Below are 20,939 nucleotides of genomic sequence, written 5' to 3' on the forward strand. Positions count from 1 at the left end.
ATAATCTTGATTTAGCAATCCCACTTAAAACTTATGATCATTTTATTCGGTTCACTTTTGTAATGAAAAATTTCGGGTTTATTTGCAACGTATAACGTACGTACGTAACGTTTTAAGTATTTGTATAACTGTTAATTGAAGTGAATGAAACATAAAGCTGGGTGAATACTGAATAGGCGGACAAAGGCACATCAAAATGATTAAAACTTAGTAGTGGTACGGAACTATATAATGGGTAGACTAATCCTAGTCATAACCATTAATGTATATATAAAATAAATGAAATTAAATGATTTTGAGAACTTGCGTCATCAAATCTGCAATTTATGTTTTGCTTAACATTTATTTAAATGGTTTCATTAATAGATATAAATGTACTATTTAAATCCATTGTATATAAAAAAATAATGAAACTTAATGATTTTGAGAACTTGCGTCATCAAATCTGCAATTTATGTTTTGCTGAATATCTATTTAAATGGCTGGTTTTTATTAATATAAATAAATGTGCTTATGTTGATACTAATTAAATGTTAGGTAAGGTTAGTAAGTCTATTTATGTAAATCCCGCTTGCTTAACAATCTCCCAATAAAAATTTAAGAAACAAAAACACTCCTCCGCAGTCTCTGCAATGGGAAATTATATTTTTTATTCGCAGGAACGCAACATTTTTTATTATGATTCAATGGAATTTAAAAAATTAAGTTCCCATACAAATATATATTTATTTATTTATATTATAAAAGCGATGGTTTGTCTGTTTGTTTATTACCTATTTTCGGCTCAAACTGCACTGATCTTGAAGAAATTTGGATCGTAAAGCACGAGGGAAATATTAGGTCCATACATTTGAAATTGACGTTTCTTCTTATTGGCCACTGTATCTCAAATAACTCTTCTTTGGTTAGAAATCAAAGTCTGTAAATTCATATTCGTACATCTCGTTCCCCACCTCCTCTCCTCTCCTCGTCTCACGCTACGCACTCGTTACTTTATAATTTGCCATACCCTAAATGAGGAAACGGCCCTCATTCAACTTTTTTTACTTATAATGTGAGATATCTTTTCATTACGTATTAGTTTGTATATATGTGTAAATATATTTTATTTAAAAAAAAAGTGGTGATAGCCCAGTGGGTAGGAGCTCGACTTCACTTTCGGGGGGGCCGAGTTCGAAGTATACCACAAATTATCTAAAGCCAAAACTTTAATTAGTTCTAATAGTGTAGAAATACAAGGACTTTTGGAAAGGAGGTACCTACTGAGCCGATGACGCATAAAGTATTTGTAATAACGAAAATAATGAAAAGAAGCGGTAAAACCGCATTGGGTAGGAGCTCAACTTCACTTTCGGGGGGCCGAGTTCGAATCTCAGCACGCAACATTAAGTTTTCTAAGTTATGTGCGTTTTAAGTAATAAAAAAATTCACTTGCCTTATAATTTGCCATACCCTAAATAATTATAAAAGCAAAATTTTGCCTATAAAACAAGTCAATTTGCGTGTGTTGAAAAACTATTGATAATACGTAAAAGTTATGTACTTCATGACTAAAGTACTTATTATCTAAAGAACATCCCCAGAAAAACTGCTGGTTCGCGCGAGATTTGTAAAAAATCGTAATTAAAACCGCTCATTTATACTGACGTTTTGAGTCCTTCCAGCCCTTCTCAGAATACAATATGGTTCTGTATTCTGAGATATATTATACATGCTAGTTGGAATGGAGATCGAGTATCAACAATATTCGATAAGAGAAGTGATTGTAATTTTAAATAACGTGTATTTCTACATTTAAAAAAATAACACCCTTACTTATTGTAATCCCTTGAAATAGCATTTACACTCATATGTGTCCGTGTATGAACGAGCGTGTGTATATTATTGCATTGTGCGACGGCCCATTGGCGCAGTTTGCAGCGACCCTGCTTTCGGAGTCAAAGGCCGTGGGTTCGATTCCCACGACTGGAAAATGTTTGTGTGATGAACATGAATGTTTTTCAGTGTCTGGGTGTTTATCTGTATATATAAGTATATATATTATAAGTATTTTATGTATATTATTCATAAAAAAAAAAAAAATATTCATCAGTCATCGTAGTACCCATAACACAAGCTACGCTTACTTTGGGGCTTGATGGCGATGTGTGTATTGTCGTAGTATATTTATTTATTTATTTATTTATTTATTGTGAATAATCATAGATTGCGCGAATTCTACTAAAATGTAGCAAAAATTGTTTGTGTTAATGTTTGTTGACACTAATCCGGGGAACGCGAATACTGGTTGCCAATACTAAGTTCAAAAACCTGAAGTTGCCCATGACACATAAATTACTGTACCTACTCGGCAAAGAGGCGTTCGACTCAAGAGAAAGATACCCGATGCGCATACAAATTATGAGGACTTTACAAAGACGTGAATAATCCCAGTAATAACCATCCATCACTTTACCATGCAAAAGTAAATACCTACTATGTTTAATTTTCTTTTGTCAAAAGACATTTGCAGATATTTTCTTGACCTTTTTAGAACTCTCGTCGTACTTGATTAAATGGGTTTTACGTGGATTCTCTTATGCTAAATTTTTCTTCTGCCTCGTTGGTCTGCATGTTCAACTACGATCACGAAATCCTGGTTTCGACTCCCGGGTCGGGCCAAATTATGTAAGGTATTTCGTATTTTTTATTTCTGCTCGCAGTTAGGAAGTTGGCGGACTAGCAGCCCGCCAACTTCCTAACTGCGAGCAGAAATAAAACACAAGTGCCTCGGAGAGGATGTAATATATAATAGTGTTCAAAGCCCGCCAACACGCATTGGAGCAGCGTGGTGGGTCTTTGCTCTAAAAACGCCACTCCTGTGAGAGACGAGGCCTGTGACCAGCAGTGGGACGTTAAAAGTCTGCGGATGATGTATCATGATGATATCTTTCTTAGCTATAATAATAAATTATTAACATTAAAAAAATATTATTTTTTAGCACTGTCACTTACGACTTATCATTTGGCGAGTTTTATTATAATTCTAGACACTCGACATATATTTATTAGTAGGTATGCCATGTATGGACTTATATGCCATGTTTTAATTAATTTTAGTAGGTACTTTTATAGAATTTTTTCAGTTTCCTCTTTAAATTAAAAAAAAAAAATACATTTTTTTCCTCTCATTAAACAATAAAATAAAATATTGTTCACAGCAAAAATAATTTAAAAAAACGGTTAAATTAATTATTTTGTATCATTTATTTATTTTTGTTCTGTGTGAATGAATTAATGCAATTTGTATCTACATTTTTATTCATGGTCACTTATGTACCTAACTTGTGGTCACTCAATTTCTATAAAAGAACTTGGTGTAGCCAAGATTTATATTCGATAGCCGACGTGCCTTTTATTGTATCTGGTTTAGTAGCGTTTATTTTAAGGTCATACCGAACTCTGCGACACGTCACGTGGTCACTGACTTATAAAATTTGTCTGATTTATTAGTGTGTATATTCAAGTGGCACCTTATATTTTTTATTAAAACTACGTATCAAGTTTATAAAATAAAACCCAAATAAACCTGTCTCCTTAATAATAATATCACCACCTATATAAGGAAGAATGTTAATTGTTCCTATTTCCTTGAAAGGTACATAATTAAAATAATATGAAACAGATATTTTGGAGTTCACACAATAAAACCATTATCATTCTGCTATAGTTAACGAGATATTTTTGTAAACAAATAGATATATATTTTAAGTATTTTTTTTATCGTGCGTAGGTACTTTTATTTGTACTACAGAATCAAGAACATGCAGAACTCTTAGACACCTATTATTACATGGAGTGCATTGTGTCCAAAAGCAGCGAAAACGCCCCGCGCAGGACTCACTTCGCACCTGCGGAATGTTGCTAGCTCGCAAACTTTTCCCATTTTTCCCATTTTATGGTAAACGTTTAAAGCATTGGAAGTTAAATAATTACTGTTAACTGCTAAATGAAATGAAGTGACTAACCTTACTACTACGGTTGAGTGGTTTTTGCTGATCAATATTAGTCGTGTACACGGTTTCTGTATACTCTTAATTCTGTGGTTCTAAAATAACATACAGCACGGGCAGCTTAGCAACACAGCTTAGCAACTATCTGAAGATAGGTGGAAATAGTATCCTAATAGTTTACGGTACGTAATAAACGTGGTAGAAGCGACGATAGCCCAGTGGTTAGGACTTCCGCTTCACTTTCAGGGGACCGAGCTCGATTCTCAGCACGCACCTCTTTTGTAACTTATGTGCGTTTTAAGCAATTGAACTATCACTTGTTTCAAAGGTGAAGGACCACATTGTAAGGAAATCTGCTTGCCTGAGAGTCCTCCATCATGGTCTCAATGGCGTGTGGAGTCTCCAATCCACACTAGGCCGGCGTGGTGGACTACGCTAAACTTTCCTCATTTTTGGATTATATCCGTGCCCTGTAGTGGGTCGGTAATGGGTTGATATGAAGAGATGTCGATGGATAAACGGGTACACTACTCCTATTCCCTGTTACCGTGCTTTGAAAGGTGGACACGTTAATTTAATCCCTTGCCAGGTGTTCTAATCGGGGTATATAACTTTTACCTCCTGCCTATCCTGCTATCCGTGCTGGACGAAATGAGAAAAGCAAACCACTTCTCATGTACTTACTTGCCAAACAGGAAGAAATAGATTGCAGTCATCAGTCCTCAGATGATAATTACTGTCCCACACCTGGGAACAGGCCTCCAGTTATAGCAGCGGTAGAATTAGAGGTTAGACCCACCACCCTTGCAAGATTTTTGTTCTAGCATGGTACATGTTCCTTTCTGCGGACGCCTCTTTCTCCTATACTTGGTGGAAGCAGTAGATTCCTACCTAGTAGGATGATTTCCTGTTTCAGTTTGTGAGAGGATGAGAGGATTGTATTTGTCACCTGGAACATGCTACAGCTGAAAAACTGCGTAATGTGATTGCGCTTGACAATAATCTTTGATGGAAAATGTAGATAATATTAAAGCTTAAAAGGGGCGCGCTTGTCTAGAAGCAGAAGATTCCTCTATTCAGACTTGGATCAAAGATACTCAGGCTACAAGAATGAGGAAATATATTTCCAATTCATGTCTCAAAGTAATAGATAGTATTTCTTAAATATAGTTCGGGTACATACCACGATAATATTTTGGATTTGTCGATATTTCGACCCAGTTGCATGGATCGTCGTCCCATCGTAACCACGTTGATTAACCACGAAAATCTTACTTTAAAATCTTTAATAGATAGTATTTCTTATATATGTTTTCTTTATTAACCAAGATTTCATAACTAATTGATTATAAGTTAAAGTATGCAAATGAATACAACAATAAACGTTATTTATTATCTTATTACCTCATATTACCTCTATGTGTATAGATTGACGCTATTTAGTTAATAACCACTTAACGTCTCAAATTCTCGCAAAGGTTATTTTACATTCAGTTGAAGTAATAAATTTGTAGGGAAAATGAGCTTTGAATAACTTTGCGCGCGTTATCAAGACTACTAAGTACGAGAGTAGAGTCCAAAAAGGTATTGTAGATGTCTCGTTGATGATAATGCAGATTTTTTTTTAAAGATTATAAGTCATCTGAAGGTGTTTGACGATGCACGCTAAAATGGACGGTGCGGAAACCTGGAAGTTTGGTATAAGTATCAGTTTTGTAAACATATGCCTTCTTATAAAAAATTCTAGGTATCATGTGGTAGGATCTCGGAAATAATACTGGAAATACTTACTGGGATCGAGTCCCATGCGCAGCGTCCTACCTATCCTAGCACATCACTTATCCGGTGCCAGTCGGTCAGACAGTCAGTCAGACAGTGAGCCAGCCTGTTTAAGTATGATAATTATGTAGTGTTGTGATGTCAGGTTAAATTCCGTTGTGCCAACTATTTATATTCTGTGGAAGGTGCGGTAAGTACCTTCCTCAGAATAGAAATAGTTGGCATCAATTATTGAAGTCTTATGTTGCATTCTAAGTTTCTAACCAATTTATACCTACTTATGTAATATCTATAAACACATAAAACTCAATTTCCGTTCGTTAGTATTGCAAAAACGTGAAAATGGCTTAAACTATTTGGATATAACTTTAATGTGTGTGTTACCCAAGTGGAGAAAATAACTCTATCGGATAAACTTTATAAAGCTTAGAGAGTTACAGAGTTTTTTCCTCTAAAACCAATTTGTTAATTGTTTTTACCAGATTGCTTGCTTGATTGATTCCTTATTGTTATTTATTTTTAACTGTTATCCCTATGCGGAAAACCTGATTGTACCTAGTTGATATTTAGTTCGTAACCTATCCGTTGCTAATGTCGTCTGATAATAATTTTATCTAAGGAAGTATGTGCCATAAAGTTATTGGAATGGTAGTTTTCTACCTATAAGTGCGTACCTTTCTCTTTTCTCTTTCTGTTATAGGCAGCATTTTATGCGCGTTGAAACATTAAAATAAGTTAATTCTATAGTTTTAAGAACTTCAAATAATTATGCCTTAACCGTATAGTAAAGATTTTTATTTCTAGTACCTGAGCTACTCCGTGACCAAATATTTAAAGTCCACTTAACTATATTATGTACCAAAAATGACGGCATCATCCTGAGTTCAACGGGTAAATATTGATGCTATGCCTATAAGAGACGTATAATATTTTAGGAATAATACATTTGCTAAGGATAAATATTTATTCAAAATTAGTTCAATGTCATGTTTTACTAGCTTAAGCCAGCCGACAGGTTAGATTTACGAATAAAATATAGGATTCATAAAAACCCTGACTTGTAAGTAGTGTTAGGACATAATGATTAAAAATATTCTGCTTACTAAACTGCACTAAGTAATTATTAAGTGCGGTTTTCTGCTGTCCATTGAGGACATTAGCTGCTATCAATCTATCCCCGAAGATCTTTATCAATTAAAATCGAACCAATAATACAATAAACTAAATGAAGCCAACATTTTAAAAAGATTTAATGGATCAGCATCTTCCAACAGAAAACTCGTCTCTGTGGCAGTCTGTTAAAGATAGTCCGTGCGAAGAATGTAGAGATTTCCTAGTTCATATAGTTCTCGACATAAGACACGTGGAGAACTATTTGAACTTCCACACTCGAAGAGGATCTCGAGTTCGTTGGCCTTGACATACTTCCGTGTGTGAAGGCCAACGAACTCGAGATCCTCTTCGAGTTAGTTGATAAAGACATACACAGGGTGAGATTATGCAGGGTTCCCATAGCGCGCTCTCACTAAGTAAAGTACCAGTAGAGTAGCAAAGAGTACATAGTAATAAACTCTATGCTACTCTATGATACTTATTAGGTGTGTTTTGGTCGTTGGTTTTAAGTGTTTTAACAAAGCTTTAGGCCTTAAAGGACTTGAATCCATGGCCGTAAAATCAAAGCTTTATTTTAATCAATAAAAATTAATATACCTAATTATACGGTAATTAAATAATACTTTTATTTAAAAGCGCTAACCACAACGTCATCCATCGTGAAAGGTACCGTGGATTTCAGTCGAAAGCTTTATTTACACTCTCTACATCGTATGAAATAATTGTTTGTACAGGTCGTTCACTCTTACTTTCCTTTTACAACTTTAGCTAACTCGAATATGTTTCAAGTTGCGTGAGGCTTTGATTCAAATTTCGAACCCTTACACCCCGGCCGTTGTCCTATAAGCTATTTTAGTTTTTTTACTATCTAAGGAAAGAGGCCGTGAACGCCGCTTTTCTGTTTGTTTCATTTATAAGTAAGTTATAAATATTAAGGTGAGGCCAACCTTTTCGTTCGCGTACAACTGCTAATAAGTAAACTGTTCACAGACCAAATAAAATTTGCTATTCTACACCTTTAAGGGTTTTTAGGCCCACCTGATAGTAAGTAGCAGCAGCACTATACGTACACACAATCAACCTCTGCACAGCGTCTTCGCCGGCGAAGACGAGGTCCCCGACTTCTGCCGTCATCCGGCACCGGATCGGTCGTAACCGAGTAGGTACTGCAACCACGGTTTCCTGTGAGCCTTTTGTCGGGAACGAAAAAGGTCTACTTTTGCGCAGCACCTTAGACTACTCGCCCTTATGAAGGCAATAAAATACTGTTTTACACAATTTTAATACAAATTAAATTAAAAATAAAATAATCCTTGACTGCAATCTTACCTTGTGGTAAGTCTAAAACGTTAGCGGTCTTAAGGGAGATTATAAGACCCATCCTAATCGGTTTCTACGTGGCATCGTACCGGAACGGTGCAATGCTTACGCAACGGTAACTAGTAGTACAACCGAAGCCTTCATCAGACCAGACCAGAGTAAATTTATAAATTCCATATGGCCATAAAGCTTGATACACACAACTTGATCCACAAAAGCTGAAGAGAAAGTTTCTGACGGGTCCTGATCTTAATCCGCTTGCTTATGATTTATGGTGTCTTTTAGCGGTTATGGGATGCTATAAACGCAATGATAATGTAGAAGTAACTAAAACATTTTTTGGAGAAAGTGTGTGTTCTATCGATAACTGCCCCCAACGTTTAAAGGGTTGTATCAAGGCCAATGGCGCAGTGGGCAGCGACCCTGCTTTCTGAGTCCAAGGCCGTGGGTTCGATTCCCACAACTGGAAAATATTTGTGTGATGAGCATTAAGTGTTTTTCAGTGTCTGGGTGTTTATATGTATTTTCTAAGTATTTATGTATATATAATTCATAAAAATATTTATCAGTCATCTTAGTACCCATAACACAAGCTACGCTTACTTTGGGGCTAGGTGGCGATGTGTGTATTGTCGTAGTATATTTATTTATTTATTTATTTATAATGGAGATCATTTTAAATGAGCGTCATATTTTTGAAATGCAGTAAAAATACGCACACTGATGTAAGAAATATTCTTTGTAATAGAAACAAATGCGATAAATATTCTTTGTTATAATAAGGGCAAGACTTGGACTTGAGGCATAAATTGGGATTTGAGATTAAAGAACTTTGAACATATCGCTTTAAAAACAATATCGAGTTCGAAGACTTGTTATCGAGGTCAATGCCAAGAGCCAACGTTCGTAGTTATGGTAATTCAGCTTATATTTCACAATATAATTGACTAACGGATGCTAGCAACTTCGTCGGCGTTGATATGCACTGCGTATGCCCGTCTCGGGGATCAAGGTATAAGCAAACAAAAAATGCCAATTTTCGTTGATTTATGTCAATTGATCTTGAAACTCTTAGAAAATGACGTTTCATACAAACTTCATTCCCTATTTCACCGGTATTTTATGCAATCACAGTAGTAGGTACTCATTCTTTTTTATTTTAGTAAAGACTGTGAAACACGAGATTTTAAATGTTTAGGTACCGAAAGCCAAGTGTCATGCATACTTATAACTCGGAAAATTGCAGATCTTTATATACAAGCTTTCTTAAACTCTGTTTAACTCTGTCCTAAGGGGGTTAAACAGAGTTTAATTTAAAAAAAAAACATTTCTTAGTATACCTACCAAAAAGGGTGCTAAAAGAATGTTGTATAAAAATTGTTTCTACCTTGAGCCGTTTGGGCTGCAGGTCTACAGGTGATCTGTCTATCAATCAGGACAAATTCATATATAGCTACTAGCTATTCCTTGCGGTTTCACCACTGTGAACCCATGCTCGTAACTCGTAACTCAATTTTATATTGGCCATCTGACGGCAGGCTTTGTTGGTAGGCTATTTAATTGTTTAATCACAAATTGTCAAAAAAAACCTAGCTAATAATTTTTGACTTGACTAGGAAATCCAACTCGTGATCAGCTGCCAAACATGCCAACCATTAGACTATATAGGCGGAATGTCTTGATTTTTAATACTTTTTCATTGTTGCAGGCAGTATGGAAGAATTCAAGAAGCACTGAACGGTTAAAGTTTACTATGGTTAGCGGAGTAGATATTTTTAATTACAACAATGTCAAATGTCGAGGCGAACAATAATATGAATATAGAAGATATAAAAAATCACAAGACGGTAAGTTTTGTTTGGACTTTGTTTGAATACAACAAAAACCTATCTACCTGTGGTTACACACTATAATATAAATATAAATATACTACGACAATACACACATCGCCACCTAGCCCCAAAGTAAGAATAGCTTTTGTTATGGGTACTAAGATAGCTGATGGATATCTTTATGAATATAATACACGTAAATACTTATATATACTGATAAACACCCAGACACTGAAAAACATTCATGTTCATCACACAAACATTTTCCAGTTGTGGGAATCGAACCCACGGACTCAGGAAGCAGGGTCGCCGCCCACTGCGACAGTCAAAACACTATTAATTAAAAAAAAAAACTGTAACTGTAGTTAATTCCCCTGGCCACATAGTCTCTACACCAACACGGCTAGCATGGGCAGGAGACAGTTATCTCCCCGGGTAAAGGGTACAAAGTTATCTTCTCCCACAGCTGTATCAACTCTCAGAGCACTGGCGCACAAGTGGAAATAATATTCAAATAATATATGTGTAATATAAAAAGGGGGTAAACTTCTCCTATTCCATGTTCTCGTGACTTAGCAGGTAGACATGTTAATTATATAATCGGGGGATATAATTTTTGTCTCCTGCCTGTGCGCCCTGCAGTAGGCATAAAATGAACCTGCTACGGAGTGTTTACATAGTGTAATATTTATACTCCTCCAAAAACATTATGAGGATAATCTACACAATGAAAATAAAAATATGAATGATTCGAGTGGTCTAGAAGAAACCTCGGTAAATGCACGGACACAAAACAGCGCCAATGCGGGCTACAATAGGTAAATTAATCCAGGATCTCTTACTAGACCAACGAGGTTGTTTCAGTATGCGTAAAATAAAAATAAAAAACCTTTAAAATTTGCGATCATCACAAATATTAACACATAGGTGTTAGTTACTACAATTTATAATATATGGTATTTTTTACCATGTCATATTAAAATCGAAATAATTTATCGCTAGTTAATAAAGGTCAAGATTTATCAAATCATAAATCAATGTCAAATGTTTTAGTAGGTTATTGCTTTGTAAAACAATGTTTAATTAGCCTTAAGATTAATTTTAATTAAGCTAAAGACGCAATGCAAGTTTATAGTCCGCGGGGTTGCAATTTCAATATCTGTAACGACTGCTGTGTTGAAGAAAATTCTCAAAATATTTTAGGCTATTCAAAGACTACAATCATGGTATCGAACAAGCGTAGTTTCTTGTAAAAAATAATTAAACTAAACGAAATTCTTAAAAAAAACAGCACTTCTTTTAGATCTGTGAATTCAGTTTAGTTTAGAGATTTGTGCATAACAGAATCTGTATAACAAGTTATATATTACTAGCTTTTAACGATGAAAGGAAACATCGTGCTGAAAAGTTCGTCGCCATGTTTCATCTACTTACTTATACAAATAAAAGCTTATTCAATCCCACATCCAGGCAATAGGGTATAGCACCAAGAGATCCATTATTAAAAAAATACAATCCCCTTTCTGATGCCTTTCTATCCCTACATGAGCAATAAGTACCATTACTTCCGATTTAATTAAATTTAGGTTAGTAACAAACAATGTTAGGTAGGTACTGACACGTTATCTAATCTTATATGATTTTGACCGATAGCACTTCAAACATGAATAACCAACAGTTAATGTTTACAATTCGGAGCGTGACAAAGTGCATTCGCTATTGATATTTTTACAGGTGAATAAAATTGGAGACGTCGAAAGGGGTAAAGCAGCAAGTAGCTCAAGCATACCCTGGGTAACGGTCATGGTACTGGTGTTCGCGTTGGCCGCTTTGGTGGCGGCGTGTGCTGTAGCCTGGGTATTTTGGAGTTGGCAGACTGCCCTCGTAGTCCTCGCGATCCTAGTTGTGTTATATGTGTTCACCTATTTTTGGCACTGGTTGTGGGTCGCTGCTCAAACTGCACCACGTGATTTAAAGTGAGTTTTTTGAATTTTTATTATAATACTAGTAGTAAGTAGGCAGATAAGTTAAGCCCATTTTGCATGTATAATAATATCCTACTAGTTTTTTATGTTCCTATATACTTACCACATTATAATTACACCTGTTCACATTTGAGGACACAAGCTAACAGAAATCTACTTCCAAGTCAACTTTCCTTTATAACTACTTAGTTATTATTTTATGTTTTACGTAAGTGTACAAAAACTATAAAAATTAATAAATAGGTAAATCAATAGTATTCCTGCCTAAACATACATTGTGGTGGATATTTATTGCAATAATATGAAATAAAATTAAATGCTTATTTATATAAATATAAGAGTAACATTTTCTCTTGTTTTTTTAAGATGTTTTTTTGTTTCTTTGTTTCAAACAGATAGTAGGTTCTTATAATCTACCTAGTAAGGTTAAATTTTTATACCTTATTTTTTTATTTCCAGAGCGTTGTACTGTTACATTAAAATTCTACGACTAACAGGGAATTTCACAAAGAAGAATTGGTCTATGCCGGACATATTTCACGATGTAGTGAAGAAGCATCCAAAAAAGATATGCTTTCTTTTCGAAGACGAATCATGGACTTTTCAGCAGGTAAGAAACAAGGAGCAAGGTATAGATCTCCTGTATCGGTAACCAAGGTGTCAATAATTATTGCTATGCCAAAAAAACCTGAAAATAACTAAGATATTTTGGATAAAAGTTGTCTAATGTGTCTGTGAAAATTTTGTAGAAAACAATTATAGTTATACGTACCTACTCATAATGGGCCTTCCCATTATTATTTTTTTATAGGTAATGATTTATACTACATTTGACCTACTACATTTTTCAAAAATAATTGTATCATTTTTATAACCACCGAAGTAAAAAGGACGGGTGTGAAGAAGTGTGTGGCATCATGTTTTTCCGAACAGATGAACCGACTTTGATTTTGATTTTCTTTTGTTTGAAAGGTCTATTAGTCGGGAATGTTCAAAGCTATGTTTCATTAAAATCGGTCCAAGGTGGCCGCCGCTCTTTATCCCTGCCGGCGGGTTTTTGTCGGTAGGGTGGTAACTATACACGGCCGAAGCCTCTCACCAGACAACCATGGTCTATAGTCCTAGCCATACCAGCCATACCAGCCTCGTTACATTGAGTCTTTGAGAATATCTTCTAATTATAGGGTGATATTTTGGGAGCGGTCGTTGGGTATGGTTAGTTCGATTATGGACATTTCTTAGTTATGATTGGTACATTTTGTAGTTACTGTATATTAAAAAAGAGTTTTGTGCAAACACAAACACCAATGCGACTTTGCTTTAATGGCTTTACATACGAGTATTTATTATAGTTATGTTCACAATCACAATTTATGGTACATAAATAATAAATAAATAAATAAATAAATAGTGCCACCAATGTATATGCATACTGCAGATCCTAATTGTTAGCTCTTGAACTGACATTCAAACATTTTAAATGACCTCTGTCTATCTAGATACGATCAAGTAACGGATAAAGACCGAATAAGAATCCGCGTATAAAGTTAGGTTAGTCAGTTAGTTCAGTCTAAATTTTAAGCGTCTTTAAACCTTGCACACTTTGTCAATGCCTGACATACTGGTTAAATCAAGGCGTGATTTGAGTTGTGCAATACCACACGTTTGCTTGGTTTTTCAATAACTATCTGTGTTAGAATTACTTACGCATACCCACTGCCGTTCTATATTTTGTTGAAACATTAGCACTGACTCTGACGGCCGATTGGCGCAGTGGGCAGCGACCCTACTTTCTGAATCCAAGGCCGTGGGTTCGATTCCAAAAACGTGAAAATGCTTCTGTGATGAACATGAATATTTTTCAGTTTCTGGGCGTTAATATGTATATTATAAGTATTTATGTATATTATTCATAAAAATATTCATCAGACTTACTTTGGGGCTAGATGGCGAAGTGTGAATTTTCGTAGTATATTTATTATATATTTTATTTATTATTATTTGCAGCTTATTACAAATATTAAAATAAGTAGGCTACGTTGTCAGTTTGTTTTGGAATTCCTTTTTTTCGATTGATCAATTAAATTGTTATTGAACAGACATGCGGTGTAAACGTGAAATGGACCATTTTTTAATGCGTTTTGTATCTATATGACGACAATTAACCGGTTTAAAAATTGTTGTGGTTTCTCCCGAGTTTCGTTATGGTGAAATACCTACCTACGTCATATCCAACTCAATGATTCCTCTCTGCCTTTATTTATAGAACTACAATTATAAACATACAAATACAAAAAAGGAGAGAAAAAATAATAAAAAAAACATTAAAACATTTAATAATCTATACATCTATTCATTATCTAAACGTTCATAATTTAAGCATCCAACAATTATATTATTATTGTGATTGTATGATTATTAATCGGTTACGATTATTATTTATCTCGAAATAGTTAAAAGTCCTTGGCAACAAGGTTATTTTTTTTGCCTTTGCCATATCTTTTGGTTTGCCTATATCATAACAATACCGTTCGAAAACTTCGGTACTCAGGTTCTAACCTTGATTATTTTCTAGGTAGAAGAATTCAGTCTTCGGGTTTCAGCTGTGCTCAAAGCGTACGGTGTAAAGCGTGGGGACACGGTGGCAGTTATGGCGAGCAACTATCCCGAAATGCCAGCCATCTGGCTGGGAATTGCACGTATCGGAGGCATTTCACCACTTATCAACACAAACCAAACTGGCAATACGCTGCTCCATTCCATCAATATTGCTCACTGTGATTTCGTTATATATGGAAGCGAGTTTGAAACAGGTTAGAATTGGGCCAAAAAGCTTTTCTCAGAATTTAAAGTTCAAGCAAAATTATAATTTTTTTAACTTGTGGAAAGGAAATTTGTTCCTTCTTACTGTGACAAATAAATTTACTTGCGGTATTTTTTGTTCTAGCTATCCAGGACGTTAAAAAGGAACTGAGCGACTCAATTAAACTTTTAAAATTCACCAGACGGCCACTTAACTTGTCTAATGACACAGTAAAAGTAGTAGAATCTTCGACTGATTTCACCCACTTATTGGAAACCACTCCACCGGCGCCGTGGAGTCTGTCTGAAGGCGAAGGTTTTCTTGGTAGGCTGCTATATATTTACACATCGGGAACTACGGGACTACCTAAAGCAGCAGTTATATCTCCATCGAGGTAAAGTCTTCAAACTTCGTACATAATATAATTTATACTTTCTCTTTTTATAATGATCCCAAAGTTAAGGTAGCTTGATACAAATACATTATTTCAACAATGGATTTTACTTTTCTCAGGATGGTATTCATGGCTTCCGGTGTTCATTACCTAGGTGGGCTCAACCCCAAAGATGTGATCTACTGCCCAATGCCATTATACCATTCCGCTGGTGGTGTCATCACTATGGGAAATGCGTTCATTTTTGGCTGCACTGTTGCTTTAAGACTGAAATTCTCAGCTTCAGCATACTTCCCTGACTGCATTAAATATAACGCAACGGTAAGAAGGTTGACATTTTAAAAAAAAAGGACGAATACTTTAGAAACTTTGATGTATGCACATTTTAAATTAATTAAGTAACAAAGGAACAAAGCGAAATTAAAATGATAAAATCTTGATATCTCTATTTCATGTCATAGTTCGTAGAAAATTCGTGGGAATTAGTTAATGTAAAACGGCTAAATTTAGAACTTATTCATATTATTTGAATGCAGGCAGCTCATTACATTGGTGAGATGTGCAGATACGTGCTGGCAACGCCACCATCCCCCACCGACAGAAAGCACAAAGTGCGAGTGGTCTATGGAAACGGCATGCGACCAACGGTAATAATTCATAATATTTCCTAAGTATAAATAATTATTTTTTAACATTTTACCTACTACATGAATGAAATGAAATTTTACTACAAAAAAAATTATGGCTGTTCACTCAGAATAATGTTTTAAATACGAGTACGTATTTACTGCAATATTAAGTTATTATTACTTTTACCCAATCATCTATTTCTAGCACTAAATTTAATATTGAATAAACTATTTAAAAACTAAATAAAATCTAAAACGTCCTCGAAACCAGCGCAGCGAGGCACAGTTCCTAAGATGCTGGCAGCATTGCCCCTCTGGATGGCCAAACTAATTCGTTGGCCAAGGTAACTGCCCGCTCTAGGATCACCGGTAGACTCGATAACCCTTTTCGATAATTCTTTGAAAAGGGCTCTTGCCTCCGGACCCCACGGTCCCAAAGTCTCTACTCCAAAAGGCACAAAAATGAAGCTGCTATCCAGGTTTTCATATTTACGCCTCTTGGCCTGCTCGGCACTGGAAGCAGCCGCACCTACCATTGACGAAGTAGCCTGGATGTGTGATGCAGCTAGGGTATCAACACAAGTTGCATCCCACAGAAGTGACCTTCCAAGCCTCCAAGGTATGAGCGTCATACCATCAGGTCTCTTGCCATCGCTCCGCGCCAAACCAATAGGTTCTAATACAGCTGGTACGTGAGCGGTAGCTAGAGAACGTCGGATGATGTCGTTGATGGTGCTATGGCGAGAGAAGCGACCAGCGCCTTAGGAACTGTGCCTCGCTGCGCTGGTTTCGAAGACGTTTTAGATTTTATTTAGTTTTTAAATAGTTTATTTTAGGTTATAGTTATGTATTAATAAAAATTATATTCTCATATTGAATCATTTTAATTGTCTTCTGGAAATGATTTTTAGGCATACTTACAATATTTAGACACTTGTAAAAGTAAAATTAAATTAAACTCTTTCAGATTTGGAATGAGTTCGTGAAACGCTTCGGAATAAAAAGGGTTTCGGAGTTTTACGGCGCTACTGAAGGCAATGCAAATATTGGTGAGTATGAATTATTGGTTCATTTTTTTTTTTTTTATTAATGTGACACATGAACCTTGTAGTTACCAATCTGAAGCTTTTGAATTATTACTTCAATGTGAGTTGACTTCTCAATATAAACCGACCTCTATTTTTCAGTAATTGCCAACTTGCCATGTACATACTTATATTTTATTTGAGTAGTTTTAACTTTATGAACTCTTAAATTTCCAGTGAACATTGACAGCAAACCAGGAGCGATAGGTTTCGTGTCGAGAATTATCCCAGCTGTGTATCCCATTGCAATCATCAAAGTTGATGAGGATACGGGAGAACCTATTAGAGACAAACGCGGCCTTTGTCAGGTGAGATCTTTGAAAGCATAAAGTAATATCTACATATCTTGCTTCTTATTTATGTATTTCATGATTATTCTAATTCGTAGCAAAAACACTTATTTAAGATCCATTTCCATTGAGTCATCCTTAGTGAATGTTATCTATTTTAAATTCCAGTTAGCGGGAGTAAACGAGCCTGGAGTATTCATCGGAAAAATAAAGCCGAATAACCCAGCGCGTGCTTTCCTTGGCTACGTTGATAAAGAAGCTTCCGATAAGAAAATCGTGAAAGATGTACTTAGTCACGGAGATTCGGCTTTTATATCAGGTAAGAACTAACAGATTGCTGTCACAGGGTCAATCAGTTAATAGCCAGTTCACAACGGGGCGATAAGGCAAAACATCATAATCATTGTCAGCCCATTACCAGCCCACTTCAGGGCAAAGGTCTCCTCCCACAATGAAAGGGCAACCATGAGAACATTATGGAGAACTCTCAGGCATGCAGTTTCCTCACGATGTTGTCCTTCACCGTTGAAGCAAGTGATATTTAAATTAATTAAATAACGCACATAAATAGAAAGTAATAGGCTCGTGCTGGAATTCGAACACAGCCCCCAAAAAGTGAAGTTAATGTCCTACCCGGGCTATCACCGCTTTTTGTGTTAAACCAATTTAATTTCATGTTACTTTAATGGTAACAACATAAGTACAGCAATTTTTAGAGATCGGCCTAGGAAATATTTTTTGACAAGGTCGATTTAAACGTTGTCCACTGGCCATAACTATTTATTCAGAGTTTCCCTAATAAAGTGAATATCTTGACTTTCAGGAGACGTATTAGTGTCTGATGAGTTGGGATACTTGTATTTCCGCGATCGTACAGGCGATACGTTCAGATGGCGCGGGGAGAATGTTAGTACCACCGAAGTGGAGGCCGCTATCTCCAGAGTGGCAGACCAGAGAGATGCCGTCGTCTATGGTGTTGAAGTATGTATAAAGTAGAATAGTTACAATTTTAGTAGTCTTATTTCCAGAGTCGTGCTTCAACGTGGCTATAAAATGACGTCGTCATCAACCTATTACAGGACACGGGTCTCCTTTAAGAACGTGAAGGGTTTAGGACGTAATCCACCACGCTGGCTAAGTGTGGATTAGTTGACTTCGCACACCTTTGAGAACATTATGGAGATGTCTTCGATATGCAGGTTTCTTCACGATATGTTCTTTCTCCATTAAAGCAAGTTATGTTTAATTGCTTAAGTATAAATGGCAAGTAACTCTAAAAAAGGAGACCGAAATGTTAACCGCGAAAGGAGACCGAAATGTTAACCACTAGGCAGCTTTTATTAGGATATGACCCCTTTAATAAATGACGTTAAGTTAAATCTAACTCCAAGGTAGAAATGGTAAACAAAAATTTTGACAAATCGGGTTTAAATTCGGGTAGGAACATGATATTTAAAACAACTGTCTGAATCCTTCCCAAATCAACTTCTAACATAAAACGCCAGCTTTAAAATATTATTTTCACGATGTTTCAGTATGGAAGAGATCTCTCTACGACTAAACTACTGCAAAACTAATTCGAGCTTTTTCTTAACAGATACCGGATATAGAAGGACGAGCAGGCATGTGCGGTGTCGTAGATGCAGATGGCACGCTAGATTTAGAAAAACTTGCAAAAGATATTGCGAAGGATCTTCCCAAATACGCCCGCCCGGTTTTCATACGACTTATGAGCAGTATGGATATGACTGGTACGTACAATAATATATTATATACTAGTAGAAATACAGTTAAAAAAGGTCGTAAGTACGAAAGTTTTCAAGTCATCTTAAAGTAGCCTAACAGTCAAAACTTTTACAATCAGCGCTTTAATTAAGAAAAAAAGTTAGTAAAACCAAACTATCTAAGAAGTGACGAGTGTTGTGGATCTGGGGATTCCACCGGCGGCACACCTCCAGGGTGTTCTAAGCCGTAGGTATCTCTCATGCCACGTCAGGGTCGGTTCTATCCTCGTGACCGTTGATGACCAAATCGAGCATCAATGACCCATGTCTTGCAAGGGACCACTGACCCGAGGCTGGGTGAATGGCCTCTATGTGCGTTTACCATAGAGTGCATTCGTCTTCCAGCGTTCCCGCATCCTCCGGGCAGCCATTCGATGCACCCGTCTGACCTCTTCGACAGACAACCTCTCTGGCGATGATATGATTAGAGAGGGTTACCCTATTCTCCTAAAATGATTTCATTAACCGTTTCTTTTTTTTTCAGCTACCTTCAAGTTAAGAAAAGTCGACCTACAGAAAGAAGGCTACGATCCCAACAGGGTGAAAGACAAGCTTTACTACTTTGATCCAAAACTGAATAAATACGTTACCTTAGGCCCTGAAGAATATGAAAAAATTGTGTCAGGAAAAATAAGACTGTGATTTTATAAATAAATAACAATTTAAGTAATGACGGCTTCAGTTCGAAGGTCACGGGCATATGCAGAGGTGAGGCATCTGACCACCTAGCAGGGTATTTATATGTTGAATAGTTGCTGGTCGGCTGGAGCCAGGAATGCTTACGAACAGGGGGATTAAATAAATATGAATTGTTGTATACAACTAAAGGAACTAACGACAAGGAACACAATTCGTAAGCGTATAAATAAAATAAGCGTAGTAAAAGAAAAAAAAAACTTGTACCTGGAGCAACACTTATTCTGTATCAAACAATAATGTATTATAAATAAAAAATAAACAATTTTCAAGACATCTTTATTATACACAAACAATGCTAACGAAGTTTCATGTTCATTTAAAGTAAAGCTTGCCTGTCGCTTGACTTAACACTTGACTGATATACTGCATATGCCTATATTATTGCACACTTAGCCTTAGGTTACGCCCTTGGCTCACATGTACAAAAGTAAGTTGACTGATAAAAGTGTGTAACTTTGCCTTTAAAGATTTTTTTATAAGGATATGTAGTATAAATAAATATTTTTGTATTTAAATAAATTATTGATATTTGTATTGTTTTCTAAGGGTTATTATGTGTGGGTAGGTACATCAACATTTATACAGATTATAAAAAGAAATAAAATGTAATAAGAGCTGATTACTTTCTTTTTATTTGGATTAAAGTTACCTGTTGATATAATAAGATTTACTCAATAAATGATATCCTTCTCAAAAACACCCTGAAAATATTTTCTCTGAAATTAAACCTGCTAGCTCGAATTACAACAAAATACTTATGATCACCATTGTATTATAATTTGTAAACATATCTTAATTAAATAGGTTATAAGTTTAATTATTTTTGCATATGAGATCTTATAGCTGCGATGCTGACGACCTAGTAGACGGTCAACTATCTACTTACAGTACCAAATACATAGTAAATACCTAGTACCATCGACCACGTAGTTTTCATGTATAAATTAATATTAAGGCACAAAAGTTGAGGAACTAGGATACCTACTACTTAATGGTAAAGAATGGGTTATATATATTGGATTGAATAATAGATGGTAATGGTAATAAATATCCAGTTAGGATACTGATTACCCCTCGAACTTTAAACGATATTTTTTTACTAGGTAGAAGAGATGACAGTCTCCTACCTTATTTAAACAATAAAATATAGCAGTACGACTCTGAGATTCTAAGCCTTTATAAATTGATAATATAGGATTTTGATCGTCATGTTTCTGATGATGATGAGTTTGGG

General features: G+C 35.7%; 1 protein-coding gene across 2 annotated transcripts in view; it reads left to right on the forward strand.

Annotated features, from left to right (window-relative positions):
- Positions 1–20,324, forward strand: part of LOC120637290 (long-chain fatty acid transport protein 4-like) — a 36,058-nt gene extending 15,734 nt beyond the window's left edge. For both annotated transcript variants that reach the window (XM_039909060.1, XM_039909061.1), the window contains exons 2-14: positions 9,913–10,051; positions 11,771–12,012; positions 12,481–12,631; positions 14,597–14,834; positions 14,969–15,218; positions 15,338–15,539; positions 15,755–15,865; positions 16,815–16,896; positions 17,110–17,240; positions 17,391–17,541; positions 18,046–18,203; positions 18,820–18,973; positions 19,491–20,324. In XM_039909060.1, the coding sequence (XP_039764994.1) occupies positions 9,992–10,051; positions 11,771–12,012; positions 12,481–12,631; positions 14,597–14,834; positions 14,969–15,218; positions 15,338–15,539; positions 15,755–15,865; positions 16,815–16,896; positions 17,110–17,240; positions 17,391–17,541; positions 18,046–18,203; positions 18,820–18,973; positions 19,491–19,648 (2,088 nt within the window). In that variant the 5' untranslated portion in view covers positions 9,913–9,991 and the 3' untranslated portion in view covers positions 19,649–20,324. The remainder of the gene's footprint in view (positions 1–9,912; positions 10,052–11,770; positions 12,013–12,480; positions 12,632–14,596; positions 14,835–14,968; positions 15,219–15,337; positions 15,540–15,754; positions 15,866–16,814; positions 16,897–17,109; positions 17,241–17,390; positions 17,542–18,045; positions 18,204–18,819; positions 18,974–19,490) is intronic.
- The last annotated feature ends 615 nt before the right edge of the window (positions 20,325–20,939 follow it).

Source organism: Pararge aegeria, chromosome 3, assembly GCF_905163445.1.
Source record: "Pararge aegeria chromosome 3, ilParAegt1.1, whole genome shotgun sequence".
In the NCBI taxonomy this organism is placed as follows: domain Eukaryota; kingdom Metazoa; phylum Arthropoda; class Insecta; order Lepidoptera; family Nymphalidae; genus Pararge; species Pararge aegeria.